The sequence below is a fragment of the Petaurus breviceps genome, unplaced genomic scaffold (genome assembly GCF_028583685.1).
Source record: "Petaurus breviceps papuanus isolate PSGF00001 unplaced genomic scaffold, PetGlider_PUasm1.0 138, whole genome shotgun sequence".
NCBI classification, from domain to species: domain Eukaryota; kingdom Metazoa; phylum Chordata; class Mammalia; order Diprotodontia; family Petauridae; genus Petaurus; species Petaurus breviceps.
This window is the reverse complement of record NW_027185694.1, coordinates 19,946,213-19,967,560: the sequence shown is the minus strand read 5'-3', so window position 1 is coordinate 19,967,560 and position 21,348 is coordinate 19,946,213. Positions and strand designations below refer to the sequence as shown.

At 37.5% G+C, this 21,348-nt stretch overlaps 1 protein-coding gene across 3 annotated transcripts in view; it reads right to left on the bottom strand.

Annotated features, from left to right (window-relative positions):
- Positions 1–19,746, bottom strand: part of MEFV (MEFV innate immunity regulator, pyrin) — a 31,190-nt gene extending 11,444 nt beyond the window's left edge. For 2 of the 3 annotated variants that reach the window (XM_069106811.1, XM_069106812.1), the window contains exons 1-3: positions 16,973–17,363; positions 11,094–11,816; positions 735–1,174 (exon numbers count right to left, since the gene is read on the bottom strand). In XM_069106811.1, the coding sequence (XP_068962912.1) occupies positions 735–1,174; positions 11,094–11,816; positions 16,973–17,252 (1,443 nt within the window). In that variant the 5' untranslated portion in view covers positions 17,253–17,363. Of the gene's footprint in view, positions 1–734; positions 1,175–11,093; positions 11,817–16,972; positions 17,364–19,609 lie in introns of those variants that run through there. The other variant, XM_069106807.1, reaches the window with a different exon arrangement.
- Between the last annotated feature and the right edge of the window lie 1,602 nt (positions 19,747–21,348).

Here is a 21,348-nt window from a genome sequence, read left to right as displayed (position 1 = left end):
AAACCTGGGAAGACTTATATGAAACAATGCAGGGTAAAGTCAACAAAATCAGGAAAACAAGTTACATTATAACAATATTGTTAAAATAAATTATTTTGAAAGACTTAAGAACCCAGATCAATGTAATAATCAGCAATACTCCCAGAAAACTAATAATGAAGAATAATATCTCCCAACACAGAAATAATAGACTAATAACCAGAATAAAATAAGACACATTTTTTTAACATGACCAGTATGGAATTTGTTACAAGAGTTTTTTCATTTATAAATGCTTGATAGATAAAAAATGAAATTTAATTTTTGAAGTCTTTGAAGAAACAATTGAATTGAAAGTAATTGAAGACTAAATAGCTTATTCCTAAAGATTTGGTGAATCAAAGCACAGATCATGATCAATAATTTTTTTCTTTTTTCTTTTTTTCTAGTGGAGGAAGGGAGATAGGAGGGAGACAAAATAAATGTTCATTAATTTTTAAAAATTAAATAAAAATTTAAAAAAGGAAGGTGGGAGAGTCCCAAAGACAAGCTTGACCTATTCCCCAAATGTGCTGAGGGTCAGTTTTATCCAGCCACTAAATGGAATATTAGGCCCTTTTCCAAAGTGGTTGCAGAAAAAAAAGGATAAATATCCATCTCCCATACACACACTCACCCCACGCATAGCCATCTAGTGGGTATCAAAAACCCAGATAGTTGTGCAGAAGGATATCCAGCCTTCTAGAGGATCCTACCTTGTAGCTCTGAGCAGCCTCCTCTATGGAGAGTATTCGATGACCTTTGTGATCCAGGGACATACTACAATTGAGACAAATGGTTTTTCCATGATCTTTGCAGAACAGCAGTTGGAGCTGCTTTGGGTGGTATTCACAATAAGGTGTGGAGCCAGGGCTTAGCATTGGCTCCTGGAAGTCAGTGGATATGTTTCCTAAGCTCTTGCTGTGTTGAAAATTCTTAGGAAACATGGCCTGGCATTTGAGACAGACATTATACCCAACATTGCGATGATATCTGATGTCATGTCTACAGGAATTTCTCGATGCTTTTTCCACCATGTCCTGACATATAGAACATGACTCCTGCATTCTCCTCAGGGACACTGCTCTGACAGGGGCTCCCGTGATCTTCATGAAGTTGAAGGCTTTGATGGGTGTCTTGCTCAGTGTCAGCTCATCTGAAAGAAGTAGACCAGGGGCTATAGGGGCTGTTGTTTTCTCCTTAAGTTTTCTCCTAGCTCTAATATTCCATGCTCTGTGTTCATAGCATCGTGAGATTTAGAACTAGGAAGTACCCTTAGAGATCATCTATCCCAAAAGTTTCTAAACACTTCTGTGTTATGGACCCCTTTAGCAATCTGATGAGGCCTATGGACCTCTTCTCAGAATAATAATTCTAAAATGCATAAAATAATTTACAAAATTACAAAGGAGGCCAACTATATTTAAATATAATAATAAAAATATTTAACCTCAACTTAAGAACCTCTGATCTAGGCCAACTTCATTTTACAGATGAGGAACTAAGGGCCAACGAAATTAATAAAGTGACCTGTTCAAAGTCAAATAGGTAGTAAAAGAGCCAGGATTTGAACCCAGGTTGTCTGACTTGAAATATAGCAATGGCCCCCCCCCCCTTTTTTTTCACTATGTTCTAAAATCTCTTCTGGCTCTGACACCTGTAGTCTATATTCTGAAATCCCTGTCAGTTCAGACTTTCTACATGTCACACTCCAGTGTCCTTTCCAGGTCTCCCATCCCAAGTTCTTGAGGTTCCTTCTAACTCTGACTTCTATTGTCTATGATTCTATAGGGGATGAGGCCAGATGAAAAAGACAAGACATTTACAATCTAGAAACATGAAAGCTGAGAAAAGAGATGAGGCGATAAGGCTTAGGTAAAACAGCTGAACAGTCATAACAACAACAACAAACTGGTGTTGACTTTGCAGCTAATTTGATCGTACAAGGTACTTATTTACAAGAAGTACAAGGTACTCCTCTCTAGGCCTAAGTTTACTAAATCTATAAAAATGAATGATTTGGTTTAATCAGGGATTCTTGCCCTTTTTTTATTTCATGGATCCCTTTGGCAGTCTAGTAAAATCCATGACCTCTCCTCAAAATTGTCGCCTATATTCATAATTAAAGGAAGTGCTAAGCTTGTTAAAGGTTTGTAAAAATAAAGATAGATTTTTTTTTCCCGTAAGTTCACAAATTCTTTGAAATCTCTATAGGTTATGAACTCCTGAACTAAATGAATGTTCTCTGTCTCTGTCTCTCTCTGTGTTTCTCTCTCCCTCTCTTTCTTAAAGTCTATGAATCTTCTATAAGTCAAGGTTTATAACATCATGGAGAGAGAGAGCGTGATGTCATGGGTACTTGGTCTATGTCATGAAGGCCTAGGTGCAAGTCACCCCTACTAGCTGTGTGCCCCTTGAGAAATAATTTAAACTCTCAATGATCTAGGCAACTCTCTAAGACTATAAGTTGCAGAACAGTCATTATCTGCATTGGTAGAAGGAGCTTTCTCACTGGGAGTTTCCAGATAATAATAAAGTCACAAGTCTGGACCAAAAAAATAAATCAAATCATGAAAGTTATGAATAAGGTAAACACAGACTTGCTGGCCAAATATACACCAGAAGAATGTGAAGTGCCTGTTACAGCTTGAAAGAATTAAGTTTAGAAGGAATAAAAAGGACTTCCTACTCCACAAATCAGGAATCAAACTTCTGGAGCTCATTGCCCTAAATATCAGATACAGGCTGAACATATGGACAGATTTAAAAGAATTGTGTAGACAACTTTTGTATAACAAACCACAAAGGGTTATTAAGGGAAGCTGGGATTTTGAAGATACCCCTCAACCTTTGTGGAAGATACCCACACTCCCTCATAGTACATCCTGTACATAGTACATAGTGCTACTATCAGAGCTGAATGTTGGGCTAGCTCAGCCTAGGCCTTTGATTCACCACGGCCTTTTTTATGTTCTACTGGACACCTAGGCATTTGTGCAGCCAAAGAACCAAAGGTTATTATTATGTCATATAATGAGATGCTTCATATTTTTTCCAGTCATCCACCTTGCCATCTGACCTGCTACCTCTGCAGCCTCATTTCTCCCCACTTGCACCAGTACCCTAAACACAAGACTTCTAGAATCTACTCTACTAGTGCCTGAAAAAGTTATTCTACTCAGTTTTGGAACTCCTACCTTGGAATTAAGTCATCTTAATTGGTGACTAAGTGAGTTCAAACCTGCCTAGTCTACAAAATCTAGCTGGCCCCAGAGGAGACAAGATTATACATCACATTTCATCTAGCTGTCTCCTTTTCCTTCCTGTGCTTATTTTCTTATTCCCCAGTCTTCCTATTTTCTGCCTCTTGTGTGGGACATAGTAATCTAATCAATAGTAATGGATGCATTCCAAGGAAATTAGAGATGGTTTATACTGACTGACACATTATAGACTTGCTCAATTAGTAGTCAATGAGAAGTATGGAAAGGTGTTCTTAAAAGCAGAAAATCTGCAAAATGTAACTTTGTTTAAAATGGTATTAACTTAACTAGAACATAGATGAATAACTTCAATTTTTTATTTCCAATACAGTGTCCTCATTTTTGCCAACTATCAGAATCTCCAGTAAAAGCTTACTTCAAGAAATGCAAGGGGAGGAAGCCCAGGATTTCAGAAAGCAGCAGTGCTAGTTTAAGAGAATTTTAGACATAACCGAGATAAGAGGAGAGCAAGATGTGTGTAAAACTGTGAAACTCCAATTTAAAGAAATGCTTAATTCTTCCTCAGGGATTTGGAGCTAATTTTTGCTATTGATGTCCAAGACTGATTTTATAGATTTTGGAATTCTTATTGATATGGAAATGTAGCTGTAATCATGTAGCAAGTTTTAACATTGAGCAATTTAAAATTTCGATTTATATTGTTATATTGTATTGGACAGATTAATTTGGAACAGTTATTATTTACAGCATAGTTGATTTATGTTCTGAATAGCAAGCACTGGTGCCACACCTCTGTAGCTATGAAAATCAAAATGATAATTTTTCTGGAAGCAACAAGTATAGAATGTCAAAATTTATAAATAAATGGAGTGGTTTTTCCATATGGCTAATTTAGAGATACATTCATTGTAATATTAGACTGGCAGTAAGTTTTGTGTTTATATGTTAAGTCCATGAGATCATCTTACGTTTAGTGTTAAGTCTTTATGTGTTTAACATTGTGACTTTGAAAATTATTGCATATAAACGCTTTTAATTTTGGAATTATATATAGTATGATTTATTTGTAAAATTAGATTAGATCTTTCTTAATCAAAATGATGTAATTGATTTACAAATTAGTACTATTTCATAGTCAGAGACTTTGGAATACAGAGTGCACTTTTGATTAGCAACAATCCTAAGTATTCCAATGAGTATATTCTGGTCTGTCCATGTATCCATTTGAATTTGGTAAATATTAAGGCAGATTAGTAAAGTTAGAAATGTCTGTCAAACAGATGACCCCTTCCTGAGTGAATATCAACCTGTTCCCAGGAGATAATTCAGGAGAGTTTAAAGAAATTATAATAGGGTGGCTAGGTGGTACAGTGAATAGAGCACCAACCCTGGAGTTAGGAGGACCTGAGTTCAAATCTAACCTCAGACAAATAATGATGATGATGATAAACAGAACAGAAAAATCAGGCCATGAATCATCTTTGGCATCTTTGAAGACTGCATGAAGCCTACACAGAGGGATTTTTCGGAAGTACAATCTTAGTATATATCCTTTTAGGATGAATTTTGAAGTTGCAATACTGTAGGGCAGCCACAATGAAAAGTATGGAAAAACTTTTGCAAGATTGTTGTTAACCACCAAACAGCTGCACGAAGTCAAGATCTTTAATATTGAAGAATAATTCAATACATGCAGGTGACTGCACTAATAACCATTCCCTTGTCTAAAGAAGAAAATATGCCATTCTAGAACACAGAGACTGTTTTCTTAACAAAGATACTGGAGTGGTTTGCCATTTCCTTCTCCAACTCATTCTCTAAATGAGGAACTGAGGCAAACAGGGTTAAGTGACTTACCCAGGGTCACACAGCTAGTAAGTGTTTTGGTGGACTTTCTCCATTGAGAAAAGATTAATAGATCCATGAAAGAGAGGAAGTCCATTTGTTCAACTCCAGGAGTGAGGTCCAGGAGAAATAAGATAGTGACTTGATTACTCAATTCTATAATATTAACCCAAACTGCATTTTAAGATATCTTTTCCTTGTTTAAGGTTCCCATAAATTTTATCTGAAATCTTGGGACAGAGAGTCATGTCAGAGGACAGTGGGGTTTATAACAGTTTGGACATGTCTCTAAATTCGAAATTACCTGCCTGCATATTAATGTTAATTAAATGAAATTATTTCTTGCAAATTATTCTTTGGTGCCTAAATGCAGGGTACAGCATTAATTTTTTTATATAAAGAATATATTATTGAAGGCAACATTTAAACATATTTACTATTTAGATTTAGATGTTCTTCAATCTAATGCACCTGGCAAGGTGTGAAGTACTGAGAAAAAGTGGCAAAGTTAATATTTTAAAAAAACAAACTTTTATTCAGATGATCCTGGGGAAAGAACCTCCCAACATAGTGGATTACCATGGCAAAATAGGATATTTGCTACAGAAGACTATGATGGGAATTAGTAACAAGAGTGGTGAAGAGCTGAGGATCTCACTTTCAGCAAGTATGGAAGGCAAGGGGAGTATTTAAATGACCTTCAAAGATGGTGGTATTTCTGCTAGAACCAAAAAATAAATAAATGAATGCCTATGCACAAAATACAACTGTTTCCTGCCGAAAGAGAAGATGAAAGCCCTAGAAGAATGACTCTCTGCTCTTGAGATTATTAGATATGATTAAAATTAAATCAATATTTAATCATCAGGTTTTATATCAAGATTATCAGGTATGATTGAAAAAAAGTGCTTTGATAAGGGAAGAAAAAGGAGAAGAAATCTAAAAAAGCAAAAGAGAATTCAAACTTATGTAAGGAAGTTATGGGACGGAAGAGGTAACACGGAGAAGGAAAGACCACAGAAATTTCAGAGTTATCTTGTAGGTGTGAAGGTAGGGCTAACATCTTGAAGAGGAAGCAGCTCCTCATATTCAGCAGAATAACAATGAGTATCTGTAGGTTAGCCTGGGGAGGAGGACATCCAATACTGGTCACAGGAAGAAGAGATGAGGCCTATGCCAGGGTGGTCATGTATCAGTTTGACATGAACAATCAGGACATAGTTGTATTGCTGGGGCATATATCCATGATATAATTTAGAACCCCTGAGTATTGTCTAACGTGATGACCATTATTTATGGGGAAAGCACGATGGAGAGCATTTAGGTATCAGTAAAGAAAGAAACTGAAGGGACAGTATTGTGGAAAAGAGGGGTTTGAACTAGATGATGCTGGCACCTGCCTTACATGGTTATTGTAAGGATCAAATGAAATAATATATGAAAAGCATTTACAAACTTTGAAGTGCTATATAAATGCTAGATATTATTATCATTATTAGGTTCTTTCCCATCTTTAGAGGTGGTAATGTAATAAAAGTAATGGTCTGGAGTATACTAGACATAAACCAACCAGAAGAACAAAATAGACAATAAGTTCTGGAAACATCAAAAACCTAACATGGCAGTATGATATAGTAGTGTGGGAGTAATTTCACCTATTTAAATATCTTCTGGAGCTTTATTTTGGCTAAAAGCAGAATAGTTTGTAAATTACTGACCTGCCTTAATTTTATTCCATTCTTGAAAATATGGAGAAAGCAATGAAAGGAACTATTCTGCAACTGATTCTGAGTTGAAATAAAAATGATAGCATTGAGAAGAAGTTACTACCCCATCTTAGCATTTAAAAGGAAGAAAAGTCAATGTGTGCCCTATATTTTGGCAGAGTAAGCTTCAAGGAGACCAGAGAAAGGACAGAATGGGTCCTATGGTCTAAAATTCTACCAGGGAAACTGGCACAAGGGGGATGAGATATTCTCAAAAACAAAATTATGACAGTACAAATAAATCATTTTGATGAGGATGGAAGAGAAATTTGTCTAAAGAGAAGTGGATAGTTGTACAGTGAAATAATTGACAAATTTAAGAGACATATACAGAAGATAAAAGCAAAGGTAGGAAACCAGATCAACACAAATGGTATGGTCCACTAAAAATGTCAAGAATGCTAAAGACCAAATTGAACTGAGCCTTGTTCTGAATTTTAAGGACAAAATTAAAAGAGAAAGAGGAGATCTTACAGCAGAAGTTGGAGCCAAATTAAAGTAAAATAAGGAATAGGATCAAAGAATGGCATGTCAGCTACTTTATGTGGATGAAACAACAATAATAGATGATGATGAAAAAACATAACTTCAATTCTTATTTTGTTTCTATTTTCTTATCAAGGACAATGGACTATTTTTGCCCTTTTTTGTACCCGCAGAACTTAACAGAGTGCCTGGTACATAAAAGTGCTTAACGAATGCGTGTTGAAAGTTGTGGCATATGACTGTGATGGAATACTACTGTTCTGTTGGGAAATGATGAGAGGGATGGTTTCAGAAAAACATGGCAAGACCTATAACAACTGATACAAACTGAAGTGATAACTGGAAGATCATTGTGCACAGAAACAGCAATGTTGTAATGATGACCAACTGTGAAATACTTGGCTATCTGATCAGTATAATGATCCAACACAATTCCAAAGGATTCATGATGGAAAAAATGCTACCAAACACCAGAGAAACAACTGATGAACTCTGAGTACAAACTGATATATAATTTTCTCACTTTCATTTTTCTTGCTTTTTAAAAAAATATGGCTAATATAGAAATATGTTTTGCATGATTTCACAGATATATTGATATAATATTGCTTGCCTTCTCAATGAGAAGTGGATGAGGGTGTGAAGGGAAGGAGAGAATTTGGAATCCAAAATTTAAAAAGAAAAGGATGTTAAAAAGAAACAAAATTTTTAAAAGTTAAAAAATGCATGTTGACTGGGAAATATAGAATAAAAATGGTAACATGATATTGAAGATGGTAAAAGAGTACCCAAATGCCCTCAATGAATTTAAGTCCTTAGTCCCACACTTACTAAAGTATAGCATCCTGAAAGAACTCATGGATGTGTGCCTTAAAGTAAAGTTTGAAAAATCATGGAGTGAGGGAGAGGTCCTATGAAATCAATACAGGCAAATGTTAAACCGAGTTTTTTAAAGATGTTAGATTAATCAAACTAGTGAACTTGATCCTAATTTCTGGTAAAATTCTAGGATGTATCATTAAAAAATGGGAAGCAGAATCTCAAAAGCTCACTGAATTAATTGGAGCAAATGGAAGCTAGTGACTTTATGAGAAATCAAGATACTATTAAACAAATTCAAACAAATGAAAAATAGAAGGCAATGTGAAATATCTCATTAGGAAAACCACTGACCTGGAAAATAGATCCAGGAGAGATAATTTTAAAATTATTGGACTACCTGAAAGCCATGATCAAAAAAGAACCTAGAAATCATCCTTCAAGAAACTCTCAAGGAAAATTGCCCTGATGTTTTAGAACCAGAGGGCAAAATAGAGGTCAAAACAATCCACTGATCACCTCCTGAAAAAGATCCCAAAAAGAAAACTCCTAGGAATATTATAGCCAGGTTCCAGAGTTCCCAGATCAAGGAGAAAATATTACAAGTAGCCAAGAAGAAACAATTTGAATAATGTGGAAACACAATCAGGATAACTCAGGATCTGGCAGCTTTTACATTGAGGGATCTAAGGGCTTGAAACATGATATTCTGGAGGTCAAAGTAGCTGGAATTAAAACCAAGAATCACCTACTCAGCAAAACTGAGTATCATGTGTCAGGGGAAAATATGGTCTTTTAGTGGAATAGAACACTTTTAAGCATTCTTGATTAAAAAAAACCAGAGTTGAATAGAAAATTTGACATTCAGATACAAGAAGCAAGAGAAGCATGAGAAGGTAAACAGGAAAAATAAATCATAAAGAACTTATCAAAGTTAAACTATTTACATTCCTACATGGAAAAACGATAATTGTAACTTATGAAACTTTTCTCAGTATTAGAATAGTTGAAGGGAATATAAATGTATATAAATATATATGTGTGTGTATACATACATATATATTTATATAGGAGGGTATACGGGCATATGAATACATATGTGGGTGTGTATATATGTGTGCAGGTATACATAGACAGAGGGCACAGGACCAATTGAATAGGAAGTGATGATATTTAAAAGGTGAAATCGAGAGGTGAGAGAGGAATATAATGAGAGGAGATGGGGAGAGACAGAATGGGGTAAATTATCTCATATAGAAGAGGCAAAGGAAAACTGTTACAATGGAGAGGAAGAACAAGAAGGCAAAAGGGAATGAGTCAACCTTACTCTCATTGAATTTGACTTAGGGAGGGAATGACATACACATTAAATCGGGTATCTCACCCTACAGGAGAGCAAGGGGGAAGAGGATGAGATGGAGGATGATGGAGGGGAGGCCAGGTTGCGGGGGAGGGAAGTTGGAAGCACACACTTTTGAAAAGGGACAGGGTCAAAGTAGAGAATAGAACAAGTGGGGGGCAGGATAGGATGGAGGGAAATATAGTCAGTCTTTCACAATATATCCACTATGGAAATGTTTTGCATAGCTACACATGCACAACCTATATTGAATTACTTATCTTCCCAATAAGGGAACATACTGAATGACAGAATTGATAAGTTCTTTATGATTTATTTTTCCTGTTTACCTTCTCATGCTTCTCTTGCTTCTTGTATCTGAACTGAGGATGTTTTCCATGAAGAAGAGAAACTGGAATGGGGACATATCACTGTCTTCAAATACTTGAAGACTTATCATATGGAAAAGGGATTAGACCTGTTTGGCTTTCACTCACTGATCACAGCTCTGCCAACTGGAGTTAAGTTGCAGAGGCAAATTTCAGCTTAACATAAAGTCAAGTTTCCTAATTTGAATTGTCCAACTGGACTGTAATTAGTCTTCCAGCACTGGAGGTCTTCAAATGGAGACTGGATGATCACTTGGTAGGGATGGTATAGAGAGAAGTTCACTATTTGGTTATAGGTTGGGCTCCATGACCTTCTAGATCTACAACTTTTTTGATTTTATGATTCCTTGACCTCCCCCTCTTCCCCCGGTCCCCTACCCTTGCTAACTCTGTATTCTGCATATCAAGTTCCAAATACTTTCTCAAGGCTTCAAACCTATCCATCCATGTGATTTCACTCACATCTGGATTTGGAGTCGGGGGCCTAGGTTGAAATCCCAGCTTTGCCACTTACTAGCTATGTGAGTTCCATCAAGTCACTTACCTTAATGCAACTCCATTTCTTCTCTGGTAAAAATGATGGAGTTGGACAACAATGACCTCTAAGGTAATTTCCATCTCTAAATCAGGATCTCATAATGAAATTATAATCTTATGATCCCTCATCTCCCCTGAGGCTTCACTTTTCCAAGATTTCTGCATCATTTCTTGAGAAGCCATTTAGGACCCAAATAGAAAGACATTGTCTTTAAGACCTCTTATATTGCCCCTCCCCCACTCCTGTCCTAAAAGAGATTAAATAATAATAATGATACCAACAACAATAAAACATTTATGAGGCATTTTACAGTCCTCTCAAAGCACTTTTCTTCTAAGAACACTGTGAGACGTATTATTATCTTCATTTTAACAATAAGATGACTGAGGTTAAGAGAGAAAAAGTTATATGATCCATTGCTATATTGTTAATAAAAACGTCAGTCAGAGCTAGGACAAAAACCCAAGCTTCTGACTCTGAGCCTAAAATTTAAGAGCCAAGAGGCTTCTTAAAGAATAGCATTCAAGTAGCATAATTTAAAAACATCAAGTTGTTGCATTAAAAGAGAATTATTTTAAACAAAGAATTCCACTAAGGATATAAAGAGATATTAAGAGGAAATAACAAGATAGTACTTAGGGGACTGAAAAGAAATATTGTGAAAAATACCTTCACAAGCTTCTTTTAAATACTGGTTTCCAGGATCCTTAGGTTCTTTCTTTCCTGATGACATGGAAGTATCCATATTCCCAGGTCTTTTTTCCTCTTGGGACCCAGGGTCTTGGCAATTATCAGCAGAATTTTTATTTGGGTGGTTTTGCTCTCCTAAAGATGTATGCAATCCTTGCTTCTCTATTCCCTTCTCTCCCAAGAAAAAGAGCTTTTGATTTCTGTTTGCTTTTTGCCCTAAGGTGACAGCAACTTCCGAATTCTCATATCTGCTGCTCTCTGGAACCAGAGCTGCATTTCTAGCTTCGGCTGTCTTTAAGGGAACAGTTGTTTCTAGAATCCCATCTCTCTTGTCCTCAAAAATCATAGCAGCTTCTGGAGATGAAAGTTCTTTGTCTCCTGAAGAAATGATACGGACTCTCAGCTGGGTCCTTTTGGGAGGTACATTCATACTCTGGTTTCTTTGTCTCTCCAGAACCTCAGTCAGATGTGAGCCCTTTAAAGTCCTCTGAGCTTCCCATTCCTCCTGGGACTTCTTCTGACATTCTTGCCCAGGATACACCTGGATGGATGGAATTGGAACCTGAAGCCCAACTGTGCCAACTTTATTTGGGTCCTGCAAATCAGCATCTGGATTCTCTATTATCAGGCTCTTAGATACTGTATCCCTTGAGAAAACAGAGGTTCCTGAGATTTCTGTGACACACTTTTGAGTCAAACATTCTGAAAGGAATGCAAATAACAAATCATTAAAAACTCATAAATTCAAAATGAAGATTTGGGGGTGAAGGGAGGACGTAGGAGAGAACCACTTGTCAAAATTAGCTAAAGTACAAATTATAAAACATTTTCGAGAAATGAAGTTTAAATTTTACTTTTAAGTCAGGACAGCAGATACATTCAATTTATTTGCTTTATTTTCTACCTTTAATGAATAATTTGTAATCAGCACCCTAAATTTTGGTATGCAAAGAATTTTGGTTAAAATTACTTTTAGAGTGTTTTAAACAACTTGCCAGGGCAGCTAGGTGGTACAGTGAATAAAGCATCAGCCCTGGAATCAGGAGGATCTGAGTTCAAATTTGGCTCCCACACCTGACACACTTACTAGCTGTGTGACCTTGGGCAAGTCACTTAACCCCAATTGCCTTGCCTTCCCCCTCCAAAAATAAATAAATAAATGCTTGTTGATGGACTGACATCTCTTTAAAAAAAATTGCCAACACTTTCAATTAACCTAAAAAAAAAAAACTAAAGTGGGTATCAGAAAACCTGTAATTCAGCTCTGACTTACTAGCTGTGTAACCATAATTAAATCACCTCTGTTTTCTCATACATAAAAGAGATAATAATATTTTCACTGCTACCTTATTCTTTTTCAGAGGTCCACAGGTGTGGTAAATTGCATTTATTTTCAAACTTTTGTCCCACATATTAATCAGGGGTTTTTTTGTTGTTTTTTGGGGGCTTTTTGCTTTTTGAAGGGGGGAGGACAGGGCAATTGGGGTTAAGTGACTTGCCCAAGGTCACATGGCTAGTAACGGTTAAGTGGTGAGTTCAAATTTGAACTCAGGTCCTCCTGACTCCAGGGACAGGTGCTCTATTCACTGCGCCACCTAGCCACCCCTTGTATTAATCAGTTTTGCTGATTTTTTTTGTCTCATTTCCCCTTTTAAAAAATATTACTTATTACATAGGGTTGCTCTCCATTACAAGAAAGGGGATACTGGGATAAATTCTGGTAATCTAAAAACAAAAGGTATCAATAAAATGTATTTTTAAAAATAGTACTTTCATTACCTGTCTCACAGGGATGTTCTGAGGAAAGAAGTCCTCTGTAAACATTAAATGAGGAGCTGTGACTTGGAAGGTGTGGGCACTCCTTCCATCAGCTCAGATTGTAATTTGTCTATAACTTAGTAGATATATTTTAGAGAATTACCTAAGATTTACCTGAAGTTCAAGTGGCTTGCCCATGGTCACACAGGTAAAAAGTGTCAGATGTGGCATTTAAACCCAGCTCTTTCTGACTCCAAGATTAGCATCCTGTATCTACTATACCACACTGTTTCTTAAAGGGCTGTGGATAGAGCATGGGCCCCGGGAATCAGGAGGAGTTGAGTTCAAATTCGGCCTCGGACACTTACTAACTGTGTGACCCTGGGCAAGTCACTTAATCCCAATTGCCTCCAAAAAAAAAGAAAAAGAAAAGAAGTTCCAAACAATTTTGATGGCATATATATACTCAATATAATAATTTCAATTGATTCTTACTTACTCATTAAGGAATTCTAAGACAAATACTCTTGCCTCACTCATCTCCTAACTTTGTTAAGAGTCAGAATCACACATTTGAGCTGGAAAGGACTTGATAAGAGGAGGAAATGTGACACCCAGAGAAGAAAAGAGCTGCCCAAGGTCACAGATTTTATTAGTGTTGTAGCTGGACTAACACCCAAATTTCCAGATTATTAATGTCATGCCATTTGTTTGAATTTGAACTCTCTAGTCTCCTGAAGAACAGGTCCTGGTGAATACTTAATTTTAGATGCAATGTATCTTAACTATCTCACACAACCACAGCTGCATTTGAATGAGAATATCTTGTATTTGTAGAGTACTTTATGTATTTTGTTTCATGTGGTCCTCTTATCTGTGAGGTAGGTAGGGTAGTTATTACCATAACTACTCATATGGCCCTCACCCCAGTTCCCAATCTTCAAGGCCATGACTTGGGTACCACTTCCTTCACAAGCCCTTTCTTGATTCCCTGAGCTAAAAGGAAATTTTCCCTTCTCAGATTTCTCATAGCATCTGTCCTCTCCTTTGCAGCTACGACATTTTCCACGGGAAAGAAAAGAAGCAAAGAACAGACAGAGAGAGAGAGCTGTGTTTCTTCTAGAAAGGAAATGGAAAAATCTTCTAGACTGAAGACATATATTAGTGAGCACCAACAAGGCTAATATGCTTAAAGATATTTGCAGAGGCAGGGGGTAGGAAACTGATCAAAGGGGCAAATTCCTGGAGAAACCAGATGTGATCAGGGACACGTAGAAGGGCAAGGAAAAAAGCCACTGCTTCTCAAAGATTTGAACAAGTGAAGAGAATGGGGAATGATGTTGAGGGGATTTGAAGTATGGAATAGGGGAGGGAGGTATGACTGATGATCTCAATTTGCCTAGTAAAATAAAAGGTGAGTTCCTCTGCTAAAAAGGAGAGGGGAAGAGTGGCATAGGTGGTTTGAAAAGAAAAGAAAAGGTTTCCATTACAAGCATTAAGACATTCAGTGAACTGAAGAACTGCTTTAACACTGCCAAGGAGATCAGGATGCTGGAGATAGATGCCTGCTCCCATTCTCCACTCCTCCTCAATCTCCCTGGGAAATTTGCTCTGACCTGGGGATTGGTGGATGCGGGTTGATGTAACTTCAGCCTCCAAATAAAGGGACTGTGAGTAGCTGAAGTTATTCTAGAGCACATTGGCACTAGCAGTAGAAGAGGGGGTTGGAGGGTGGGCAGTGTCCTGAAAGCAGAAGAACTAGGGCCAGGAGACCAGAAGCCATGTAGGGGAACAGCATTAGCTGTAATGTCCTCAGTATCAGACTCCAGGCCCAGGGATGTCTGGGCATGTCATGTGCAAGATGTGTCAGGACTGATGCTGATGATGTCACTGAAACCTACCCATGACTGCACAACTGACAAATAGCTTTGTACTTTCTTTCCTTCCCTCCCTTCTGAGAAGATGCATGCCTGTTTCCCAAAACATATCTTTCCTTCTTAAAAGTTTGTTTACCTTTCTGTTTTATTCTGAGCAAAAGTATGATACTGTGATAACTGTTTTTAATCATTTCATTGCTAATCTATGTGTCTCCTTGCTCAAATATAGCAGAGAGGGGCCAGAAGGGAGCAAACAGAAGGGAAAGAAAGAAATTACAAGGAAGTTATTTTGCCAGATCAATGCTCTTGTTGAAGGCTTGGAGCTGAAAAAAAAAAAAGAAATATTAACTCTTTTTTTTCCTTCAATTTCCCAAGGCAGAGGGAACAATCATACCAGGGTCTTTCTAAACAATGAGTCAGTACTATGTCTGGGAGGCGGCAAGGTGATAAATTGGGGTGGTGTTGGAGGGAGAGCCTTGGCCATTTCTTTCCAATTTTCTGTGCTTGGATCAAGAAGAAAAGCCCTCCCACGATGGGGAAGAAATCTAATCTACATAAGGGTAGGGGCAAGTAAAATGCAGTGATAACTTGCTACTTCTACACATGGAAGGATAAAAGGACTGGTATAGAGCCATGAGCAGCCAGTTGATATTAGATAACTTAAATTTGCAGTGCATTCAGTTAGTATAGCTGAATAATTTTCTCTAGCAGCACCCAGCAATAAGTATGCAAGAAGAAGTAGAGAAGGTAGATAGTGGAGATAATTCAGGGTTGGAGCATGACAAAGTATGAGCAGTGATAGGAGGGTGGCAAGGCAAGAGCAGTGATCAAAGGGAGTGTGGGATTCAGTAGATAATGGAATGGGGTAGCTAGAAGACTGGCAGTTTCCACCAAGGATCTTCTAGGGACAAGGGGAAGGTTGAGGTGGAAGAGTTGGACAAAGTCATACAAAATCCCATCTATCTCTGATGGCCATTCAGTCTTTAGGAATGGAAACTCTAGACTTGTTGAACAAATACAGTTTCCCTGGCTAGGCTTTAGAATATGTGTATGTCTGTCTGATGCATGGGGTGGTTTTCAGAAAGGGGGAAGGAAGGTATTGATAAGCAATAGGGTAGTGTTCAGTCATGTCTGACTCTTTATGACCCCATTTGGCAAAGATAGTGGAGTGGTTTGCCATCCTTCTCCAGCTCATTTTATAGAGGAGGAAACTGAGACAAAGAGGATTAAGTGACTAGCCCAGGTTCACACAGCTAGTAAGTGTCAGAGGCCAAATTTGACCTCAGGAAGAAGAGTCTTCCTGATTCCATGGTGTCACCTACCTGGCCTAGGGCAGTATATAGGAACAACAGGAGAAAATGAGAAACCAAAGAGGAAGTGAAACTAGAAGTTTCCTGAAATGCAATGATCTGGGCCTGAAAGTTTCCACATAGCCAGAGATTATTCTTCTGCCTCTGAGAAGGGGGAACACTTGAAAATTACCCAGCTATGAAGAAACTCAAGAGGTGATGAAGAGAAACCACTAGCACTTTGATCTAATGGAAAGAGCCATTGTGAGTTAGGCTTGTGAGTTAGGCTTTCCTTCTGATTTAGCTATTAACCAAATGACTTTGGACAAGTCACCAGCTCTGCACATCTCAGTTTCACCATCTATAAAATAGGCTTATTAGTTTCTTGCCCTAACTGCCTGAAAGGGCCAGTGTAAGGTACATTCTATACTACAAAGAGTATTGGATTAGGAATCAGGAGACCTAGCTCTACTGACTGGTTCTGCGAACGTGACACTTCACTGATTTCCTCCTTTGTAAAACGTTCTCTAAAGTTCTCTCCAGCTCTATCATTTTATGGTCTCTGTTCTAATGTCTCTTCTAACTCTGGCATTTTGTGGTTTATGTTATAAGATCCCTTCTAGCTCTGATATTTGATTATCTTAAGGTTCCTCCTAGTTCTAATATTCTATGTTCTATTTTTCAGATTCCCTTCCACTTCTAACATATGTTCTAGGGCAAGAGTTCTTAACTTTATGTGTGTGTCAGGGACTTCTAACACTGACATTATGTTCTAAATTCTAAAAATAAGGTCCCTTCCAGTTTCCAATCTTCTAGAAAACAGATGTGACGGTTCTTTGAAAGTCTGAAGAACAATGCAAATGTAAAGAGGCACTAATATTGCTTTGGAAGGAAAAAAAAAAGAGAGGCTGCTTCTCATGGCTGCCAGACTTACCTGTGTTAGTTGCTTTGCTGAGCTCCTCTAGCAGGAGATTTTGGTTGATAGCTCGCAACACCTGCAGAGTCAACTTCACAGCATATTTTTCCCCATAAGAGTTGATCAGAAGGGCAGCAAGTTCCACCGGCCCCACAGCATTTTGCAACCTGCCTTGGGGAATGCGATCTCTATCTTTATCCAAGTTGACATTTTGCAGTTTGAACTTGAACCTCTCCAGATCATAGGTGACCAGGCTCTCCAAGGTATGCAGCAGGTGGTCACTCAGGGTCTTTGCCATAAGACCGGGTTAATGCTGTTTGAGCCAATCAAGCCAGGCATCAGTAAGGGAACAGAAATCTCCAGCCCTGGGACTGTGAAAGAGATACGGGGAAGTGACAAGTTGTGAAATAAAGGAAGGAAAACAGGAAGGGGAGGGAGGACCAGTGGCAAACCAGACTCCTCCTCTTACCATCAACATATGAGCTCTTTTATTATGACAGAGGTCTGGCCACCTTCTCCCAACCACCAGCTCATCAATCACAGCTCCATAGGCATCAAAATATCATGAAGGCTTTTAGGGAAGGGTGACCTCCAGTCATCTAACTGTGAAAGAAACAAACAAGTGCCAGGGAGACCACTACTCTTGCTACTTTAGCCAAATGGTTGTATATAGGCTCAAGGAATAATAAGAAGAAAAAGAACAATAAACATTTACGTGACATTTTTTAGTCTACAAAGTGCTTTCCACACAACTGTTCTTTGAGGTGTGTAGTATAGGTTTTATTACAGTTTGTTATTTAATATTATTTTTTTCCCAATTACATGTCAAGAAAAATTTTAGCATTCACTTTTACAAGATTTTGAGTTCCAAAAATGGTAGGCATTTTTTCTTAAAATTGGACTTTTATTGTTATTTTTTGTTTTCTTATCACCTACATTTCCCTATGTCCCTCCTTTCTCCCCTCCCACAGAGCCATCCCTTATAACTGTTTTTGAACATGTACAATCATATTAAACATATTTCCACATTAATCATGTTGTAAAGAAGAATTAGAACCAAAGGGAAAAACCAAGAGAAATAAGAAAAAGAAAAGAGAGAGATTGAGTCTTGATGTATTATAGAGTCATTGGCTTCCACTTTCCCAATTCTAACTTTTAAGGAGTTATTTTCTTCAGTTAGCTTTTGTACCTCCTTTTCAATTTGACTAATTTTACTTTTTAAGAAGTCATTTTCTTAAGCAGTTTTTTGTTTCTCCTATTCCATTTGGTCATTTCTACTTTTTTTTAAGCAATTAGGGTTAAGTAACTTGCTCAAGGTTACACAGCCAGGTGTTTCTGGGTGGGTGCTAAGTGTCTGAGCCCAGATTTGATCCCAGGTCATCCCGACTCTGGGGCCGGTGCTCTTACTCATTGTGCTACCTGGCTGCCTCTTTTTTTTTTTTTGCTTTTTTTTTTGGAGGGCAGTTGGGGTTAAGTAACTTGCCCAAGGTTACGCGGCTAGTTATTTTGCATGGGTGTTAAGTGTCTGAGGTCGGAACCAAACTTGAGTCCTCCTGACTCCAGGGCCAGCACTTTACTCACTGCACCACCTACCCATCCCGTCATTTCTACTTTTAAAGCAGTTATTTTCTTTTTCCAAGCTGTTGACTCTTTTTTTTCTGTAATTCTCTTGCATCACTCTCATTTCTTTTCCCAATTTTTATTTTATCTTATATGATTTTGAAGTTCCTTTTTGAGCTCTTCTATGAGTTCTTTCTGGGCTTACAATCACTTCCTGTTTTTCTTTGGAATTTTTTTCATAGGTGCATTGACATTGTTATCCTCTTCTGAGTTTGTGTCTTGATCTTCTCTGTCACTATAATAACTTTCTTATGGTCGGATTCTTTTTCTGCTTTGTTTTGTTTTGAACTCATATTATTTTGGGATTTTTCCTTTCTTTTAAATTTGAGCTCTGTTCCTGGGTTGGAAGGCGTATTGTCTCAGGCTTCTTGTACCAGGGGTTGTAGACTCTGGCTGTTTACCTAGTGCTGCACTGATGCTGCCTCTATGGGGGACCCTTGTGTCTGGTGCTATGCTGAGGGTGTGGGGTGGGAGGTGGCCATAGAGGACAGGTTAATTCTAGTATCTGGTGCCTTTCTCAGGAGAGCAGATCTGGGTAGAGTGTCAAAGTATGTATGTAGGGTGGGGAGACAGAATCATACAACCAGAAAGCATCCTGAGGGCACTGGGAACATAAGGGGCTAATGAGAGGCCCTAGAATGTGGTAGGTATAACATTTACCTAGGGATCTGATAACAGTTCTGATCTGTTTAGGCTGAGGTCTAGGCTGTCAAAAGAGACACCACAGCCCCCAGCATCAACTCAGTAAGTATTTTGGGGGTAGAATTTCAATTCAAGAACTACCCCAAACCTATAATTTTCCCAGCCCTATGCTACAACTATGAGGCCTACAGAAGTAGATGACAATGCCTATGCCCTCAAGGAATTTAGAATCTCATCAAGAAAAAAAATCACACACAAATCAATTGAGTACAACTGCAAAACAGTGAATGATTAATTCTATTACACAGAGCAGACTATGTTTTAGGAGTTCAAAGAAGAAAGAAAAAATAGTAGACTTAATTAATAAGGAAAGATTTCATGGTGGAGACAGACCTGGAGTTGTGTCCTAAATGCAGAAGATTTGGATGTGACATGTTGTACTGGCAGGCACAATAGTCATAGAGGCTCCAACTAGATCAGGCTCTAATATTTACTGCTTGTATGCCCATGGGCAACTCACTTTGCCTCTATGGGTCTTGATTTCCTTATCTGTAAAATGAAAATAGTGAGAATAATAATATTCTTTCTTTCTTTTCCTTTCTTTCTTTCTCTCACTCTCCCTCCCTCCCTTCCTCCCTGCTAATTTATATCTTTTAATATATATTATATATTTATATTTTTATATCCCATTTATCAATTGGGAAAATGAGTTTATTCTTATAAATTTTAATCAATTCCAGATATATGTATATATAAACACATATATTACATATATGCATATATATGAAATAAGGCCTATCATAGTTTCTCCCCCATTTACCTATTCTAGCTGCATTGCTTTTCTTTGTGTGAAACTTTTTTAATTTTATGTAATCAAAATTACCTATTTTATCTTCTGCAATCTTCTCTGTCCCTTGAACTCTTTCCATGACTATAGCTCTGCAAGGAAATTTCTTCTTTGTTTTCCTAATTTGTTTATAATATGACCTTTTATATCTAAGTCACGTGTCCATTTTGAGCTAACTTTGGTGTACAGTGTGAGATACTGGTCTAAATCTAATTTCCAACAAACTGTTTTCCAATTTTTTCAACACTTTTTGTCAAATAGTTTTTTTTACCTCTAGTTGCTGGAGGTGGGGGGAAGGGGTTCTATCAAACATCAGGCTACTAGATTAATTTGCTTTTATATACTATGTATCTAAACTGTTCCACTGACAAACCTATTTCTTAACCAGTTTCAAAGTGTCTTAATAATTACTGCTTTGTAGATTAAGATCTGGTATTGCTAAGCCCCCTTCCTTCCTACTTTTTGGATTAATTCCTTTGAGATGTTTGACCTTTTGTTCTTCCAGATGAATTTTGTTATTCTATAAAGTAATCCTTTGGTAATTGGACCAATATGGCATCAAATGAACAAATTAACTTGGGTCGTATTGCCATTTTTCTTATATTTGTATGGCCTGCCCATGAGCAACTAAAATTCCTTCAATTATTCAGGTCTGTCTTTATTTCTGTAAACAGTGTTTTATGGTTCTATGCATATAGTTCCTGTATGTGTGTCTTGGTAGGTAGACTCCCAAGTATTATATGCATTCTATAGTTACGTTAAATAGAATTTATCTTCTGTCTTATTTTGCTGGGTTTTGTGATAATATATAGAAGTTTTGACAATTAATATGGATTTATTTTTCTATCCTGCAACTTTGGTGAAGTTATTGTTTCAATTAACTTCTATTTGATTCTCTAGAATCCCCTCTAGGAAGACTTCTCTTCTACTCGCTTCCTAACTTCCTTTCAGCTCTCCAAAACAAATCAGAATGGCTTCTGATTTCTCCTCTTCTCCACACATTAACAAAGGTATCAAATATTCTCACACGTATTCACTTGCCTTTCACAGGAAGTAGATGAGAGCTGAGCATATTAAAAACAGATATTTTGGGAAATTCCTAAATTTCCTTTCTCATGGAACTTCAGTAATGACATCTACCTTATTCATCAAGTAGTCATCAAAAGGACTTTCCCAAAGTGAGATGAAATATTCCTGTCACACATCCAACTTCCTCTTTCCTTCATTACAAACCTGGGCATTTCTTTTCTTTTCAGGCAAGAGCCCTAAATTTTGAGAGTAGTAC